The 19,976-nt window shown below is 44.9% G+C and overlaps 1 protein-coding gene across 9 annotated transcripts in view; it reads right to left on the bottom strand.

Annotated features, from left to right (window-relative positions):
* The window catches only part of tefu (Serine/threonine-protein kinase tefu), a 1,084,056-nt gene that overhangs the window by 323,901 nt on the left and 740,179 nt on the right, over window positions 1-19,976 (bottom strand). For all 9 annotated transcript variants that reach the window (XM_070538252.1, XM_070538256.1, XM_070538258.1 and 6 more), the window contains one exon: window positions 6,483-6,596. In XM_070538252.1, the coding sequence (XP_070394353.1) occupies window positions 6,483-6,596 (114 nt within the window). The remainder of the gene's footprint in view (window positions 1-6,482; window positions 6,597-19,976) is intronic.

Raw genomic sequence — 19,976 nt, 5'->3', positions numbered from 1 at the left:
TCTTAGCGACTCACAATCCGCAGTCCATAACTACGTACGGGGGCGCATTTCCTCTGAAGTTCTCCAGTTCCTAAGGAAATCTGGTCGACAGCAATTCGATAGCACTGCATTCATGTGGTTCCCGGCGCACGTTGCCACCTCCACCGACAAGGGCCCCTCTAACTTGAACGAGGTAACAGACCGCTCTGCACAAGAACTGACCCACCGCGCAAAATCGGAGACGCCTTCTTCGAGTTCGGAGCTCCTGGTTCGAAACAAGCAAGAACGCTTAGTCAGATACAACGACAGTTATTGAAAATACCTAATAGGCCCGAAGAATGGGCATTGAGTAAGGGAAGCTTCAAAAATTTTACGCATTATAAAGACCAAACAATTATACAGAACGTAAAGCGCTTTGTTAAAGGGCCCCTGAAACGGTTCGAACAAATTTTGTATATGCGTAGGGTACAGCTTAAGTAGAACATTCCCACCACAATTTAAGTGAAGCGTTACGTATTAATGGAGCTACAAGCGATTACAAGTTGCCCTTCTCCCTAGACATGCTTTTCCCCGTCAACTCGTTCTTCAAGCGGTCGGCGCTAAGCTCCGCCTTCACTGGTTCTGCATCACGATGCGACGTCACATCGTCTACTTCCGGTTGTTTTGGAGCCCAGCCCCGCCCGCGAGAAACCTCTCCGCTAGCCACTTGGCCGTCGACCCCAAGCGAGAGCTATCGAAGCAGCATGCGTTGCGAACATTCTGTCGTAGCGCCGAACATATCTGGTATTCCGGTAATCACACACTTCCTGAATATTTCGACAGAACGGTGGAGGCATAAACTCAAGCTGATGAAGGAACTTTAGCGTAGACGTACGTGAGCTGCTGATCGGTCGCCACGGTCCAGCCACACGTTGGCGCAGAGCTTAACCAGGCAAAGAAAGAGCTAGTATTGCTCTAACCAAGTGTAAAACATTTTAAACATTTACAAAAACAACGTGTTAATGATTACACTCCTGCGACAAATTTACACCAGCAGCAAAGAAGAATACATTTAGTTACTGCTACTGTGTGTGGTTGAGCTCTCTGCCAACAGGTGGCTGCACCGTACAGACCATTCACATTTGCGCTTCTGTTCATCCTTAAAACGACACGCAAGGGGACACGGCCAGGCCCTGTCCCCTTGCGCTTGCGTTTACCCTAATACTGGACTTGCGAAACGCTATCGCGTTAGTAATCTTCCGGTGTAAAGTGATGGCCGCAATCGCACAAATCCTGTCGCCGATCGGATAGCGGCAGTCCGATGCGCTGCAGCCAGTCCGATAGTCTACTGGCTTGCAGAGGGACACGATATCGCAGCTTGACATATTGCCAGTTGCTACGTTTGCAGTCCACAATGCAACAAAGTCGAATCATAGTGCTAAAGAAAAGACAGACCGACACTGACCGCGGAGCTCACATCAAGATGGAGCACGTGTTGTAACACAAGCAGATGACACTTGCTGTGTGCCGGAAGTGCTTAGGTGTACTGAAAAATTGTCCTTGTGCATTCTCTTTATGTTACTTTCTCTTTATAAAAACAAATTAACTAACATTCCAACTATTACGAACATCATTCATTTACCATAAAGTTGGACAAATTATTGATCACACGCCCTGGTCAGCCAATCGGATACCTTGCCCCACTGACGTCATATGGGTGATTTCCGTCATATGGGTAGGCGCGGCTTACAATTCCACCGAGCAGTGTGCTGCGATCGGCAGCGATGTGCATGTTTAAAACCTTATAATAAATTACACGCTTTACGCGGGGCACTTAGATGTGTCAATTAATGATCAGAAGGACCTACTCTAACGACTCAGTACGTTTGCAGAAAATCGTCAAAATCGTTTCAGGGTCCCTTTAATAATAATACAATGAAGAGTCAAGTTTACATAAGCTCTAAAATTCTCAGATCAAAAAAAGAAAAAAAAAAGGCATACAAGCAACGCAGACAATTTTTTTTTAGGTAAGAAATGAATGTTTATGTCGTGACAAAACTTTTCTTTGTTAGCTTCAGCTACCAGGATATTGGGAAGGTCGTTCCACGAGCATATGACACGTGGAAGCGCAGATGAGTTAAACACATCTGTTTTACCATAGATGCGCGTGAAAGAAAGGTGATTATGCAATCTTCATGAGGTGAATGGAGAAACTTGCAGAGCTATTGGTGATGGCCTTGGCCCGTGAACATACTTGTGAAACAGCAATGAAAGTGCTACATCGCGACGAGTTTTCAAAGAAGGAATTGATAAATTGTTTTTAATTTGCGTTATACTTCCGTTGCTGTTGTAAGTTGGTGAGATGAATCGAAAGGCTCTATTCTGAACTGATTCTAGCATAGTGGTTAAATAAATGAAATGTAATGAGGGGACCATACTGAAGAAGCAAATTCAAGTTAAGGGCGAACGAATGCAAGATAGGCTAATTTGCGGACATTTGGCAGTGTCTTACGGATGTTCTGGTGTAAATATCCCAAGGATCAGGAGGCATTTCCGGAGATGTTGTTATGTGTAGTCCAGAAAAGGTTTGATGTCAGCGTTATGCCTAGGTATTTGAAAGAAGTAACTACAGACACAGGGTTATTATTAATATAGTATGAGAAGTCGGAAAGGAAATGTTTGCGAGTGAAAGACATAACTTTACATTTATCTGGATTAGGCGACATTAGCCAGGTGCTACACCAACTGCTAATAAGGTCAAGATAATTTTTAATTTTTTGTGGTCATCAGTACTGCCAATTTCTCGGGAAATTATACAACTGTCAGCGAAAATCCGCACATGAGAAGATATGTTATTTGGTAAGTCGTTAATATATATCAGGAAAAGTAGTGGACCAAAGACATTGCCCTGTGGCACACCAGAGGAAACGTAAAAGAGCAAGGAGGAAAAATTGTTAACCACGGTGAACTGCTGCCAATTGGTGAGAAAGTTCCAAATCCAAGATAGCGTTAGTGAATCAAAGGACAAAGAAGACAGATTAGAAATTAGTCGGCAGTGAGCTACGTGATCAAAGGCTTTTGAAAAATCTAAAAACATGCAGTCAGTTTGCAGGTTTTTGTCCAGATTAAAATGTCATTCAGTCATGAACTCAAATAGTTGCCTGTCGCATGATAAACCCTTCCTAAATCCATGTTTAGGCAGGGTTTACCACCAAGCACTACCAGCTAGACAGATAGATATTGCTCCCACCTCACCCCAAACTGAAACGTCGCCAGGTAGTCGTCTGGCAACCGCTGCAGACAAACATTCCCCAGTCCAGTTCGATTGTGGCACATTTTTCCGTACAATACCCGAGAACTCTTTGCAAGTTATGTCAGGCAACTACAGCAACGCTCTCACACATGTTGTGAGAGTGTCCTGTTATATCAGCTAAAATGGCAGTAGCTCCGGAGGCTCTTGCACCGAAGGGGGCCACCGCTCTACGCACTTCCAACCTCAAAATGCGAGTGGGCAGTCCAGCAGGCCCGAGAGGTGCCGACGAGACAAGGCCTCAAAAGCTTCCTCATGGGAGACCTGAGCCCAGGCCGTTAAAGTTTGTCGGATTTCAAATGAAGTTGTTTCCATCCATCCACTCAAATGATGCTACTAGCACTTACCCATGCTATATGGCCTGCTGGGTACCTTCCATCTGCATGGAAAGAAGCCATTGTCATCCCGCTTTTAAAACAGGGTAATGAACCCTCATTAGTTACAAATTGCTGTCCAATGGCCCTCACAAGTTGCATCTGCAAGCTCTTCGAAGAAATGGCTAATTGGCATTTTCTGGAATCTTAACAAATTGCCTGACTCATGCCGGTGCGGTTTTAGGCCGGTCGACAACTCGCCATCTCGTTCGCATTGAGGGAAACATTCACGATGCCTTCATTCACAAACAGTTATTTCTATCAGTATTCCTCGATATGGAAAAGACATACAATACTACCTGGCATTACAGAATATTGAGAGACCACTGCAAAATAGGAATTCGTGGAAGCATATTTAACTTAATTCAGAGCTACCTTTCCAAGCAGACATTCCATGTAAGAATTGAAAACACTTTGTCTAGGTAATTTGTGTAAGAAACTGAAGTGCCGTATAGTGGTTTATTTAGCTGTATCCTATTTATTATTAAAATCGATTCTTTACGTTCCTATCTTCACAAAGCTTATCTTATTCTGCATACATTGATGACGTGCAGATAAATTTCAAGTCATGCAACCTCTCTATCTGCCATTTCAATCCTGCGAGCACAGTGTCCATCATTCGCTGGAACGTTGCAAGCACGGAACAGAGGCTGAATGAAGTGCTTTAAGTTCCTAGAGGCCATCAGGGGTTACGAATGCTGTCTTTTCATGGTCCCACTCATTGACCTCAATTGGCCAATATCGACTCTTGAGATCCAGGGAGGAGAAAAACTTTGCACTTCGGAGCCGATCTCACGTATCGTCGATACAGGGAAGGGGGTACACATCCCACTTAGTTACGCTGTTAAATTTAGGGTAGTCGACGCAGAATCGAAGTGTGTCATCTTTTTTCTTAACGAGCACTACGGGAGACGCCCATGGACTGCTGGAAGGCTGAATAACGTCATCTGAAAGCTTCTTGACGATCTCTATTTCTTTTTGTGAAACTCGATGCAGGTGCTGGCATACCGGTCTCGTGGCGTCCTCTGTTATGATTCTGTGCTTTGCAACAGACTAGCGCCGTACCTTCGAGGAAGTGGAGAAGCAGTCAGAAAAATCCCTTATCAGGGTATATATCTGTTTCTTTTGGGCTTCCGGGAGTCTCTGGTTGACAGTAATTGATTAAGTAATTGATTGGTTGACTGGCAGGGCAGTTGACGTCGTAGTTAGGCTGCATAATTCGGTCACTACAGAGAACTTGTGAAAATAGGCAATAGCTGTTCCTTGTGCGATGTGTTGGAATTCATTTCCGAAATTCGTAAGTGCGACATTTGCACGGCCATTGCTTAAGATGAGTTTTGTGTCTTCTTTCTTTTTTCGCCTCAGTGCTGGGCTTGTAGACAGTGTTTGATCTGGGAGTGGTCGCATGTACCCAGCACCTCCACCAGAAAAATGTAATGTAGATTGAAGACGGAGTCTTGCAAAATAGATGCTTCTCTTTAATGGCGGGCCAGAAGAAGAACGTGCAGCTTATGCGCTTCATTGTCTTTTATGGCGCCGACCTTTACGCGTACCGTGCCACGGTGCGGGAGCCCCACATCATTGTGTCAATATTAATCTGGAGGATACTACTGTTACTGACGCAACCAGGCAGTCCCATTATAAATGTGGTCTAAGCATCAAACCTGTATTAACATATTAACAAAGTATCATTTTTTTTCCATGGACTACAGCCAACTGGAATTCCTTGCCACCATTAGTCCTGTTGTTTAAGTTGTTTGTTCCGCCTAGCTTTATTCTAGGTATTGTGCATTACCTGCCATTGTTAACCCAATTAAATTTGTGTTATACTTTCCTCCTACTGTATGTATTAATGCAAAGTACCATTTTTTTTGCAGTGGAGAGACAGGTAAATGAGATACAAAAAGCAGGGAGCTTAACTGGCAGATAGATATCCAGTTTGCTATCCTGCACTTGGCAATGGGTAAGGGGAGACAGAAAGATAAAGAAAAATGTACATAGAAAGAGAGGGAGATTACAGAAATAAAAGGGAAACAAAAACGCACACATAAACACACACAGACAAAGGAAGTCAGGAGTGTTACAGCTGTTTAAATAGGTCACTTGACCAGAAGAACATCAGTAGCACCTTCATCACCTTCTGGTGCTGTAATAGTGTATTCTGCAATGCTTTGTACCCCTTCCTGCATGGACCCTAGAGGTTCACGACACTGAATAAATAAATGATTAAATGGGTGTTGGTTAGAATGACGGGCGTTAAAGCAGCATGAAGTTCATTGCCACAAACACAATCTGCGTGCCTATCGGCGGCTAATCAGCGCAATCTTCGCACATGCTTTTGGACTTAACGAAATATGCGCTGGTTTGTTGCTGTTCCCTCAGTGTACGTTGCGTCATGATTTCGACCAGTCCTGTCGACCTGGATGAGCCTTGTACCAACAGAGGCAGCCCCGCACGACACGGCACCATTCCATGTGTGCATTTGGCCGACATTGGAGAGTGCTCGAAGTGACAAAGTCTGCAATCAGGTCAGTTGGCGCAGTGTGGCCATGGTGCAGTCAATGCTCCTGTTGCACCGAAAACAACACGAAATGCTCGCTTGGGCAGCATCGATCATGAGGGGCCCCGATGCACACGCAACATGTGGCACTATGCACGTCTCCCTAACAAATATACCAAATATTCGGAAAATCGAACAGTACACATTAGATTTGCGAATCGAATCGTTTAAACATTCACTATTCAATTCAACTCGGTGATATTTAAGTATTCGCACAGCACTAGTTTTAAACTTGTGTGTTGCACAGCGTTCCTCAAAGGGTTCTTTAAAACAGGCTCACCTTGTCGAAATACTCCTTTGCAATGGTGTCGGAGCTCTCCAAGCGAGACTCGGCCAAACATTCTCCATACAGCTGCAGCACCTCGGCATATGCGCTGGTGACGCCGCCAGACTCCTGTGCAATGTAAGCAGCACTCGTCGCACATCTGACATCATGACTAAACTACAAGCAGAAACAAACTGAAAATGTAAATTTTTTCCATAAAAATATTAAGGTTTCAGTTATGAATCCTTCAAATCACCAAATATTTTACTCCACTTTCCAACGTCTCCAAGCACTCCCGACATAAACCTCACAAGTGAATGAACTACAGCTACACTTCCATGATGCACTTAAAAATAAAAATCCCAGCTTATCTTAACACTACTAGCAGTGCTGGAACATGTGTAGCGACTCCAGTCTCCAGTGGAATACACTAAGGATAGAACGACAGAAAGCTGAGCCAGTTGGTAAGGATTCATTATTCAAAAAAGAAGTGAAGCATGCAGACAGGAAACAAGAGTAGAGAAGTGGACAGTTCTGCGCAGGGCAAATGGGACGGTGTATCAATCAGAGGCTAATGAAACATAAAAGGTCGTTAACCGGTGGATCGCCTTCTAATTTTCCGCTACATTGCCAAGATTGTAACTGCATGCCAGAGTTAGATGAATGCGCAATATTGTACAGGCATAAGAATGAAGATACACATCTTATGGTAGAGGCATGGCATATCTATAATGGTGGAAGTGCGTGCATGAGTCAGCCTTTGATTACTTTAGATAAGGAAGAGATCAAGTGCCTTAACAGTTATCTCTAACGTAGACCAGCACGTGTACCCGACTGACACGTGGTGTTACCATTCCTGAGCTTGCGCAGAGGAATTTTGTGTCTTTTTTCTTTTTCAACCTCAGTGCTCCCTTCAGTTGATAGTCGGCGTTCGTGTTGTCCACTTCTCTACTCTTGTGTCCTGTCTGCACGCCTCACTTATTTTTTACAGTAATGATATCGTGCCTGAGAGCTTCTTCTAAAACCGCAGGCAACTGAACTGGTTGTAGAAGTGTGAATGCAGCACTTATTGAATCCTGTCACAGCCAATCGTGGTGATTTAGCTGGAAAAGCCTGTAGACGCACGCACACAATTTCTATGCACTACGTGAGTCTTTTCCATTTTGTTTAATTTCTGGGCATTCTTATTGCGTCAAAAAGCATGCATGCTATGCAGTGAATGGGAGTTATCAAATGACCATCTGCAGTTTCAAAAACTGCTACTTGCAAACTCGCAAATGAATACACATGAACAGAGTGCACAATTAGCCCCGAGATCTTCGACGCCCTCTCATGCGTGGCGTCAGTGGGCGGCACTCTGCTGCTGGGCAGGTTCGGTGATTCGGCAGGTGATTCGGCAGGTTCATAGAACAGCATGTACGGAATGTTCCAGGAGACTATTCACTACGAAATCGAGTGGAGGTGCAGTAATCACTATGCTTACGATGGATTGCTTCTGGCGCCGTCTGCAAGTCATCGGGGTGTACATGTGCATGTACGGTGGTGGTTTCAAGTCATTGTAGTTCCGTTGCAGTGGCACACTCATAATGATTAGTCGGCCCTTTCTTGACAATGAATTGAAGCAGTTAGCCACCTGCTGTGTCTAACGAGCAGCATATGCTGCACATTTGGTCGGCTCTTCTGTTGACCACAGTCATTCCAATTTTGTTTCTGCCGAGTAGGCTCGGCACATCACGAAAAACGTCCAATACCATTCTCGGGAAATTATGTGGTCGCTGTGGAGTGTTAATGCATGCACTGCTTTAGCGGCATTACAGCAAAATGCGGTCACGAGCATAGTCTGATAGGAGGGCAGACAAAATTAGTGGGCAGAAGAAAGTTATGTAGTCGTGTGGTGCAGTGCTGACCTTCGCAAGAAAATTTTATTTAAATTTGATTATTTCACCGTGACACAGCTTGCCCCTGCATCTTACTTGGATCGGCATAACCCTTTCTATCTTTGCTCCTGCCATGGGTAGCAAGCACATTGCACGGGCGAGGTTCGTCTGTCGAAGAGAATTAGCGCTATCGTGTAACCAAAACAAGCAGCAACCTTTGCTTAGACCACTGTTTTCAAAATATTTTGTTCTGTATACCTGCATGCATATTTAGAACTAAAACAAGAAAATTGAGAAGCTTAGGTTTGCTGGTACTTGACCGAACAAGTAGCTGGATTGCTACACACTGTTAGGAATGGCCTGCCGAAGTGCTGACATACAAAGTTTCTCAGCCAGCTGCAGCAGCAGGGTTGGCGTTTTCTAGGAACCGACCGTCCTTCTCCAGCCTGTTGGTGTCACGATGTCTACTGTGTGGGGAAGACAATACGCTGCGTCAGCGACTCTTCGTCGCCGGAATGCCGAAACGCGATCAACAAACCAGGCTTCGTTACTGAACCCACCACCGCCGACCTGGTCTGCCGTGAGCGGGGGAGTTCCCGAGGGAAGGTATTTGGCGGCACCTTCCCACGCGCCCTTCAAGATGTAAGCCCCGAGTTCTGCGAAGCCCGTCTAACCTCGGTGGGGGCAGTGAAAGCTGTGCGTACGTGTGCGAGCCCTCCTCCTCCAAAAAGGCAGGTTGACTACGTTGACGTTCGACGCTACGAATCGGCGAACTGCCGTTTTTCCCTCATCTAGGGATCTAGGGAGGACAAAGTGCTTATATGCGGCAGTTTGTCGGCTGCTAGGGGTGCTCGTGATTGTGCTTGTGAGCTGTGTGCTCCTGCTCAAGAAGCAGTGTGTTTAGAGCTTCGTGCTCGTATGCTGTATGCTTCGTCTTGCGTGCTCCATTTGGAAGTCACGCTAGACTGTCGAATGTATCGCTTGTTCTAATGTAAAAATATGTAAATAAGTTCCCGTACGCCTAGTTCCTCCCAAGTTCCTCCGATCAACCTCCAACTCCTACAACACGCACACATGCACAAAGGCACAATAATATGTTCACAGGTTTTCCAGTGTATTGTTTCGTTTCGTAACATAAAATTTTTATAATGCTTATAAGGCGATGTTTTTAGAGTCGATTCCAGCAGTCCGAAAGTTAAAGAAAAGAAAAAAAAAAACTTAGAAGGAAACAGCATCTTTCCGTTAGGAAGTTGTAATGAGGTTTATCTAAAAGAAAAGAGTGCAAAGCATGATTGACAATTGCAAAACATGATAAACCGCAGTGCAAATAATGTTTGAGGTCAAATTATTATATTTTTTTCTGTTCAGAAAAAGTTTGCTGCATGCAACACCAAGTGACTAGGATTGCGCACAAAATCTAAAATTTGTATTCAACTATAGTCAATGTCTAATTTTTCGGTCTTCCTAGGGTCCGCAAAAACATCCAAGAAATCAGGCAATCTGAACAGACGAATGCAATGTATGGCTTTTATTGCCCCCAAGGGGCTCAAATCATCACATGCATGTTCAATATAACTCTGAAGGCCTGTCGGTACACTTATTAGGCGTATCAGTGCTCAGTGCAAATATGGGAGAATCAGTGCAAATATGGGAGAGGCCTTTGCCCTGCAGTGGGCGTAACCAGGCTGCTGATGATGATGATGACGATGACAGGAGAAGGCGGGTGCACGTGTGTATAATTAAGGAATACTGACACTTGTACTTGTTTATTTTTATCAAGTGACCATGTTTCACAGCCTAACAAATGTTATCACACAGGGTAGGATGTGCCTGCATGTATCAGAAGTTTCTTGAAAGTTATCGGTGGTTCTATCCACTATATGTTGTAACCGAACCTTGTGTAATCTGATTTCATGTCTGCGCAACGCGAATGGTATAGAGCTTTCTGGAAGACATGCGGGCACCAGCGATTGCTCTGGAACCTTCTATGACTGATGCATAAAAGCCGACGCGCTTGATCCGCTGATAAGATTTTCGATGGTCGCCGACTTTATTCGCCGCTGTCGCCATTTTTTTAGTGTAGCCTGTTTCTGAGGGTACAAGTTCACCCAATAAAATTCTAGTTTCGTCATTTCCAGTATTGCTGATTTCCTCACCGTCACTACGATATGACATCAGGTGGAGGTGCTAGTGCGTTCATGTACCGAACGCCCCTGCAAAGCCGTGATCTAAGCCCGAAACCTGAAGACAACACATATATCACCCAAGACCAGCGAGCTAGCCACAGACTGCAAGGACTGCACCTGGAGCACGGACTTCTGCCTGATATGACCAGGAAGACTGTGGCAAGCTCAACAACCACAATGGTAGCCCCAACGTACCTCATCGTGTTGGATCAATCAAGGGAGCTACCTACCTTTCATGGAGCTTCGTCGAAGGATCCGGAAACCTGGCTCGAAACCTTCGAAAGTATCTCAATATTTAAGAACTATACCTTTTAGGATAAGCTACACCATGTGTATTTCTCCTTGGAAGATGGTGTTAAGATTTGGCTCAAGAACGAGGAATCCACCCTTACAACGTTGTCACCCAATAAAGATAAATAAGTACACATATCAATACATACTGTGTCCCGTGAAAATTGCCCCTTCCCACTTTTGGTTAAGGGATAAGAAGAGGGCAAATTGGATGAGGGAACCAACACGAGTTAATGACATCTTAGTTGAAATCAAGAAAAAGAAATGGGGATGGGCACGGCATGTAATGAGAAGAGAAGATAACCGATGGGCGTTAAGGGTTACGGACTGGATTCCAAGAGGAGGGAAGCGTAGCAGGGGTTGGGGTAGTTGGAGAAGTATGGGAGAGGCCTTTGCCCTGCAGTGGGCATAGCCAGGCTGATGATGACGATGACTTTTGGTGTGCTTCACCGCAATACAAGTTAGGCTGGCCACCACGTAACTTCCCTGTAACTTCTAAGGGTAACTTCACCGCCTAATAAGGCCAAGCTGACTTTCGGGAACGGCATTATGCAACATGTCGTGCTTTCTGAGCTTCGAAGCCATTGGCAAGGATTACAAAGTCAGAGTTGGCACCACTGCTGAAAACAGGGCACCGAACAGCAAGGTGCTCGGCAGTGAATGTGGAAGTAGCTAGACCTAGCGTTGCAGCGGTTGTGGCAACAGCTGCCAGTGGATCTGCATGTGAGAGCACGTTATTATTGTTAATACAGTGTTATGGCGCAAGCGCTACAACTGTCAAAGAGGACCAGTAAAAATGTTAGTACTGCAGTAGAATGTTAAAAAATATGACTGCGGGTATAGCGGGTTGCGATGCCTGTAATGTACTGCAGTGGCTGTAAAGGCCTAAAAAATTTGAAACAGCGGTCTTGCATTTCTCGTGAGATTTTAAAATGATCGCGTAGGATATGGAGGTGAAATAGCGCTTTCCGGCTATCTCCACACGAGCATCTTGGTGGCAAGGACGTAGAGAAGACGGAATGTTCACTTCATGTTTTGAACAGAAAAGGAAAGAAGAGTTTAAAAGCGGTAAGATATGTTCTTAAAAAAGCCCATATCATTAAGATAATTTAATAGGTGGTTGAGAAGAAACATTGGCTCGGCCAATAGGAAAAACCCAGGGTGCATAGGGAAACTTGTTGCGATAAAGTTCAGGAATATTTTTTTTTCTTTTTAGATAAGCTTTCATGCCAGGGCATTGTATAAGGGCATGTATGACTGTGAGTTGACTTCCACATCTGATGCAGACCGCTGGATCAACACCGATTAGCAAGTATGAGTGCGTTGCATGTGTGTGTCCTATTCTCAGTCTTGACATGAAAACTTCCTCCTCTCTATGCCGGTGTACAGATGCTTGTGCAATGTAGGTTTGAATGATGTGAAGTTTGTTATTAATTTCTTTGTCCCAAGCTTCTTGCCATGTGCCAATGCAGTATTTCTCGAACAACAGATTTCATATCTTCATATGGCACCAAACTTACATCTACATGGGGCCTTAACCCTTGGAGGGTCGATTGTTTTTCGCCATATGCGACCGCCCAAGGTCGATTTTTTTTATTGCACATTCTAATTCTTCTGAGGGACCTATTTAGAAAAAATTCGCGTAATTTTTCTAGTGTGACCGTAAAGTGAGAAACAAATATTTTGTGTTGGTATATATGTACTGTTTATTCATGAATAACAACAATCAAAAAAGGAAATAAACTTATAAAAATAAAAAGTTTGGTGCATAGACGAGGCAACCTAAAGTTTGCCCGCGCGCCACCAGCGCCGAATGCTCCCCTAGCGGACCGATGGAAGTTTCGAGGGTCGTCGCTGCGCTGGCGCGCGCCCGTGTTCTGTACGGCGGGAGCGCTCCTGCGCGTGGTTTTTGCGACGCCGATCGAGTGCGACCTCATCAGCCAGGAAAGGTGGCACGCAATACTGATGTGTTGTCGATTGCCACAGCAGCCTCGAAAACACGAAAGGTCCTACCCCGCCCGTGAAGTTCTACAGATTTCCTGGGAAGTGGTACGAGAAGGACGGACGACAAGCATGGATAACTGCAGTGCGCGGCCGAGTCAAGTAAGTATCATACTTTCGCATTCGTGTGTAATATCTTGAAAGCGGAATAGTCATATGCCTGTTTTTAGTGCACGGCCGTTTGTTTAGTCGTGTCGCGTTGTTGAATTGTGGTGGCATCCGCCATTTGTTAGCAGTAAATGCATGCGTGTTGTGCCGCTAAGTTCTATGACGCGTGCTTGATTCCCAGCCACGGCGGCTGCATTTCGATAGGGCCAAAATGCAAGATCACTCTTGTTACCATGTGCTTTGATTTTTGTGCACGTTAAAGAACCCCCAGAGGTTAAAATTATTCCTGAGACTCCCCATTACAGCGGGCCTCATAATGATTTTGTGGTTTTGGCATGATTTTGGCACTTAGAACCCCCGAATTTATTTGATTGCACTGTGCCTTCCCTCGCGATTGGCATGGACGAGCTCAAGAGAATTATTTCCCTTTTCCAAACGCTGCAACTTAAATTACTAGTTGTGCAGGTAACGACAGGGGCCGCGCACTACTTTTGTGTGGTAGCAGACCGTATTTAATACAAGCTGCGGTCGTCGCGTGCGTCGGGAAGCGGCAGATCGGAAAGCAGCCGCTCGAGATGTGCGCGTCATGTTTGTTGTTTGCCCATGCTTTCTAAGTATCTAAGTGTGCAAGTATCATAACTTGTAGTGGTACCACTCTTGTAGAATAATATATGCACACAATCACAGGAACGTTACCTTTGCAAACATATTATTGGGAGTAATTTAATCCCAACAACAAATAGGCACACATACTGTTTCATTTATATGCGATGCAAATAGAAGCGGCGCCAAACAGACCAATGGCAATCACAACAGTCTTCTCAGCAGTCAGCACCACCGGGACATGTGCTTTCGTACTGCAGTGACACAGCTCTTGAGCAGCAGCAAGACACGTGTGAAACAGACTCCCGAACATGCCTTTGTGAAGTGACGAAACCATCAAGAAGCAGCCCAATGGATCTGCAGTCATCGAGTTGTATGACAACAGAAGTTCCTGCTGCCAGTGTGACTTATGTTGTAATTGAAATAAAAGTGGCTAAATTTCTGAACATGGTGCGTACACTCGAAGTTGTCTATGATCTTGCTGGACACCTGTGACACGCACTTGGCTTTCACTCTCACATCATCGTCCACAATTTGTTCAACGGCGTACACGTTCGGAAGCAGACGCTCCCCTATCGTGAGGTTGCCCCCACGAAAAAAAGCTCTCGGCGTCGGCAACCTTCTTGAAACTGCACGGCAATCTTTGCATCGCTGTTGCGCAAGCAGGCGATCTGCCGCCATCGAAAATGGAGCGCCGTGAGAACGAGAAGCGAAGAAAAGCGCCGACGGCACAACGTAAACAAAGCGGAGACTGCGCCACGACGCGACCATGCCGCCTGGCATTTCCACATTGGGGCACTGTCAGGAGGCACAGTAGCGCCGCCTGGCCATGGTTTTCTCATCTATTGCATTGATGTGTTGAGTGGGCACGGCGGACGCAGCCTGGCTATGTCACTAAACAGAAATCTGCTCTGCATTCTGCAGCTCGTCGCATCTACGGCAACAAGTGGCCACACGTGTTCGTAAGCTGGTGGCATCATCGACAACTATCGTCTACGTCCTGATTATTCCGCCGACAAGATTACAGCGACGGCATTTCCTGACAACGTGACTCTGCTAGCGACGCCACGTGGCAGTCGTGGCCTGACGTCACCTCACCATGCAGCTATAAAGGAAGCACCTCACGAGTTCGTCTTCAGTGGGCACGGCGGACACAGCCTGGCTATGTCACTAACCAGAAATCTGCTCTGCATGCTGCAGGTCAGTAGTCCTCACGGCAATTCATTGCGCAGCGATTGTTGCAGCTTTACTGTCCTGCCGTGCCCACGGAAATGTCTCGACCTAACCTATGAGTGTGTCAGGCATGTACCCAGGAGGGGGTCCGGGGGGCCCGGGAGAGGGGGGGGGCCTCCCCCCCCCCGAAATTAAGTGACATAACCACCCCCCCCCCCCTCCCCCTATCTGCCCGCGCCACCACTCCTCCCACACATTGATAAAGCACCGACAAATCAATCTAGTAGTGGTTAACATTCTGCTGCCTTTGAAAGCGAAAGCAGTGTATGACTAAGTTCCATTGTTTTTTTCGGCGTCCGTTAACAGAAAAAATCATAATGTGGGCTGATCATGATCACGCAAAAGGGGTCCAAGATCAATAGCACATACGCCTGTGCACTCAGGAACCTGTAACGCGCGCTTCGGATTCTTTGGGATGGGCCCATGTATGGGTAGTGCTTAATGCCTGCTTCCCCTCCACCGCGGGTTGGCCCGTCATTGCACTACTTCGGGATGGAGCCACATATGGGGAGCGCTTAACGTCTGCTTCACCTCTGCCGAGGGTCGGCCCAATGTTGCACTACCTTCGGGAGCGGCCCACGTATGGCAGGGTGCTTAACGCCTGCTTCACCTCCGCCACGGGTGGGCCCGGTATTGAAATACATTCGGAACCGGCCTACATATGGGTAATTCTTAATGCCTGCTTCACCTCCGCCGAGGGCCAGCCCGATGTTGCACTATCTTCGGTATCGGCCCCCGTATGGGTAGTTCTTAATGCCTGCGTCACCTCCGCCGAGAGCCGGCCCGGTGTTGCACTATCTTTGGGAGCGGCCCACGTACGGGGGGTGCTTAACGCCTGCTTCATCTCCGCCGCGAGTGGGCCCAGTATTGCAATATATTCAGGACTGGCCTACGTATGGGGAGTCCTTAATGCTTGCTTAACCTTTGCCGAGGGCCGGCCCAGTGTTGCACTACCTTCGGGAGCGGCCCACGTTTGGGTGGGTGCTTAACACCTGCTTCACCTCCACCGCGGGTGGGCACGGTATTGCAATATATTCGGGATCGGCCTACGTATGGGTAGTTCTTAATTCCTGCTTCACCTCCGCTGTGGGTTGGCCTGATATTACACTATCTTCAGGCCGACCAGCAACGGAGGTGAAACACTTTGCTTTTCATTTGAGAGCTTTGACTGTCGTCAGCTTTCGATGCCATTCTGTCTTCACAGAGTCGAATGGCTGTCAAGTTTTTCACTCCTTTTGGATGGCGGTAGTTATCGGCATCTCCTGGGGTGTGGAGGCCAGTTTTCTCATCGATTCGGTGCCGGCGCGATTAACTCAAGATGAATTCAGCTGTCACCATCTATTGCAGCAGGCAGGGCGTAGTTTATTGTTTTAATTATAATATTTTAATTTATTTATAATGCCGAACACAATTTTATGTCACCATCTATTCAACGATCACGTGCATCGCTGTTGCTCCGTTAGTCCAACCTTCTTTGTTTAGACTGATTTAGGAGCTAGGAAAGAAACTCGGTTCATAGTGAGCTGGTGTGTATGCTCATGGAATGAGTTGCGGCCAGAGAAAGCGCCAGTTGCGTTTAACTTTTCCTTTTGCTTCATTATTTCCTTGAGTAATGGCTCTCTGCGATACTGGCAGATCTCCGGAACGATATATCCGTGATATGGGTTATATAAGGCGGAAAATAGTATATTGCGAAACAGCGTCCATCATCAGACCCTGGAATAACCGTTCAACCCATAAGCAATATGACTGTCACCCCTTACCTCGTCTTGTTTTCCCGAATTGTACAGCACTTTTTGTGCAAAATTGGCAATTGGAAACTAGAGTCGCAAGGAGATGAGAAATTAAGCGATTTACTAAAGGAGAAAGCCAAGGCAGCAGCCAAACAGGGAGGAAAAGCGAAAATTGTCCGTAAAAATATTTATGGATCAACATCTTTTTATTTAAAAAGGAAGTAGAGAAAACGCTGCCGGAAGTGGAGAATAATTCTGTGTGTTTTGAATAACTCTTCTACAGTTATCATTCGAGCCGCCTGACGTTGCCACTTCCTTGCTGTGCTAATGAGGGTGTTTTTCTAACCTTCCCTGGTGGGCGCAGTACGTCTAGAACCAGAGCGTCCTGCGCTCTACGCGGTTGTACGGGACTGGTGACGAGGCATCGTTACGCAACTTCCCAAATTGCAACACGAGTCGGTTTTGGCATTTAGTAGAGCAGTAAAGGAGGCATCCAAAAGAGCTGTGGTTGTTCCGCAAACATACATTTCGCTATAATTCTTCCAGAGGTCATTCACAGAATGCTACTAGAAATCTTTATTTTGAACTTTTTCTGGTTAACTTGTTCTTGGCAAGGTTCTTCCTGCGCATCTTTCATGCACGAGTCCATTTGATGTGGTTCTTTGTTTGCCATGTAAAGAAGTGGTGTATCTCACAGGCGTACCTGTGATTCTATTCTCTTTTGCGGGCTTACGCGTCTTTATGGCAAATGGTGGGCATTATTCACATTTGTACTAGTAAAAGTACCCTCTCCCTCATTCGCATAGAAAAGTTACCATGGATTGCCCCCCCCCCCCCCGAAAAAAAAAAAATACTGCGTACGTGCCTGGAGTGTGTTCATGTTTGCAAGTTACTTCTTTGTGGAGACATTGAGAGCAACCGTGATCCAACACAGAAGAAGCCGTTTGAACAATTACTTGAGGGTCAAGCTACTATTTGTAATGATATTTCCGAAATGAAAGCTCAACTAGCCAACGCCGAAAAAATTATTGGTAACCTTCCACAGATGTTCACTAAAATTGAAGAAAAGATTTCAGAAGCCTCTCCTACTCATGATGATCAGGTTGAAACCACCCTTGTATCTTTAGAGCATGTCATTGGTTTCAAGAGAAAAAAAAAATTAACAGATCTGGAAGACTGAAACAGGCAGTCAAATATAGTTATTCATGGCATAACTGACATCCCCGATGAAACTGAAGCGCTGTTTAAGGAAAAGGTTATCACTGAGGTAATGAAAGATAAGTTGAATGTGGAGTGCAATTCCATCGGCCACATTCACAGACTTGTCCAAAAACGCACTGACAGTCCAGTTATCATATATCTCCAGGATTTCAATGAAAAGAAACTGATATTTGAAAGCTGTACAAAACTTAAAGGAATGAGCATAAGCATTAGGAACGATTACTCACAAGCTACAGTAAAAGAAAGGAAGCTTTTGTGGGACAGTGCGCAAGCTGAGAAACTTGAGGGTAAAAAAATATACCTGATTCATGATAAACTTAAGATTGACAAAGAACTCTTTTTCTGGAATGAGGCAAAGAACATGCACATAAAAATAATGAATAAACCCTCCTCGCAGCAAGAAACCTGATGCTCTTCCCAAAAATGCGACAAACACTTGCGTATTATTAACCTAAACGCTCGCAGCATCCTAAACAAAACAGAAAATCTTGAAATAACTTTTTAGAGCACAGCCCACACATCGCAGTTATAATGGAGACGTGGCTGCGGTCCGAATTAGGTGACGAGGATGTGTTCCCACAATGTTATCAAGTATCCCGCAAGGATAGGAATTCTAAGCGACGCGGTGTTGCAGTTCTTATTAAACACCATATAGAAGCTGTTCTCCTGGAAGATGATAGAAGTGTCGAATGCTTATGTATAAAAATCACGTGTTGGGGCCCTAAATTCCTTTTGTACGCAATTCGCAGACCTCCCAATGCACCACCTGAGTATCTACTCAAGCTACAAGAAAGCATGTCCCAATTCTAGTAAAACAAATTGTTACTTGTAGGTGACCTAAACTTAGCTGACGCCATTTGGGAGCATATGAAGCACTTTCACAGAACAGTAAACATTTAAACAGCATGCATAACATAATGATAACGCATGACCTAATTCAAGTCGTTCAGGAGCCAACACGTGTGCAAGGACCTTGCCAATCTGTGCTTGATCTGGTATTTTTGCCCAGAATGTTAACTGAATATACCGTTGCAGTTGTAGAAGGTATATCTGACCACGAACTTGTCAGTATCGATGTATCCATAGTCTTTTCCCCCCTATCTGAGAAACCTGTGAAGCGTTCCTTCAAGGACCCGCAAGATAAAAAAGTTAAAGAAAACACTATTACAATCTGATCAAGTTAAAGAAATGAAAGAAAACCTTGCATATGCAGTACGCCCCTCGAAGGAATGCTACGTCAATACAGTACTACCAAACTTTATTGTTGAACAGCCCAAAAAGTTCTGGAATTACTTGAGCAAAGAAAAGAAGCCAGTAGCACAAATCTGCATTGAAGATCAATCATTACCGATTACAGGGATATTGCGAGTCATTTCAATTATTATTTCCATAGTGTATTTTCTAATTCTTGCATTAGTTCATCCAAGGACAAAACGTTTCAACCATCCGAAGCTAATTTTATTTCATACACTGACTTAGTATCTATGCTGGTTAACTTAAGAACTAAATCTTCATGTGGTCCTGACAACCTTCCAAACATTTTTTTGAAACGTTATGCTGAAACTATTGCAAGGTTCCTTCTTATTATATTTTGTGCTTTGTTACTTGCTGCAAAATTACTGGATGACTGGAAGGTAGCGAGAGTTGTACCCGTATTCAAGAAGGGCAACTGTTCATTGTTCGAAAATTACCGTTCAATATCATTGACATCCTCATGTTGTAAACTAATTGAACATATTGTTGCCAATCAGATTAACAAATTTCTAGATAAACGTTCAATACTGTCTAATTTTCAACAGGGATTTAGAAAAGGCTATTCAACAGTTACATAGCTTGTCACCGTAATTCATTCACTTGCCTCATGCCTTGATAAAAATGGTCAAATTGATGGTGTATTTCTTGATTTTAGCGAAGCTTTCGATACAGTTCCTCATGACCAATTAATACTAAAACTTAGACATCTTGAGCTCCCAGAAATATTGATCACATGGATAACAAACTATCTAACAAATCGCCGCCAGTTCATGGAAATTAATAAGCAACAGTCTGGCTGTCTTCCAGTCAACTCGGGAGTTCCTCAAGGAAGTGTCCTAGGACCATTGCTCTTTTTACTTTACATAAATGATATTACTGCTTCAATCCATTCCAGTGTGCAAATTAGGTTGTTTGCGGACAACTGTGTGCTTTTTAGAGAAATCAATTCAACAAATGATCAAACTGATTTAAATACTTCTCTAGCCGGCATTATTGATTGGT

Source organism: Dermacentor albipictus, chromosome 5, assembly GCF_038994185.2.
Source record: "Dermacentor albipictus isolate Rhodes 1998 colony chromosome 5, USDA_Dalb.pri_finalv2, whole genome shotgun sequence".
In the NCBI taxonomy this organism is placed as follows: Eukaryota; Metazoa; Arthropoda; class Arachnida; order Ixodida; family Ixodidae; genus Dermacentor; species Dermacentor albipictus.
Note: the sequence above shows the minus strand (reverse complement) of the source record. Positions and strands in the feature narration are given on the sequence as shown.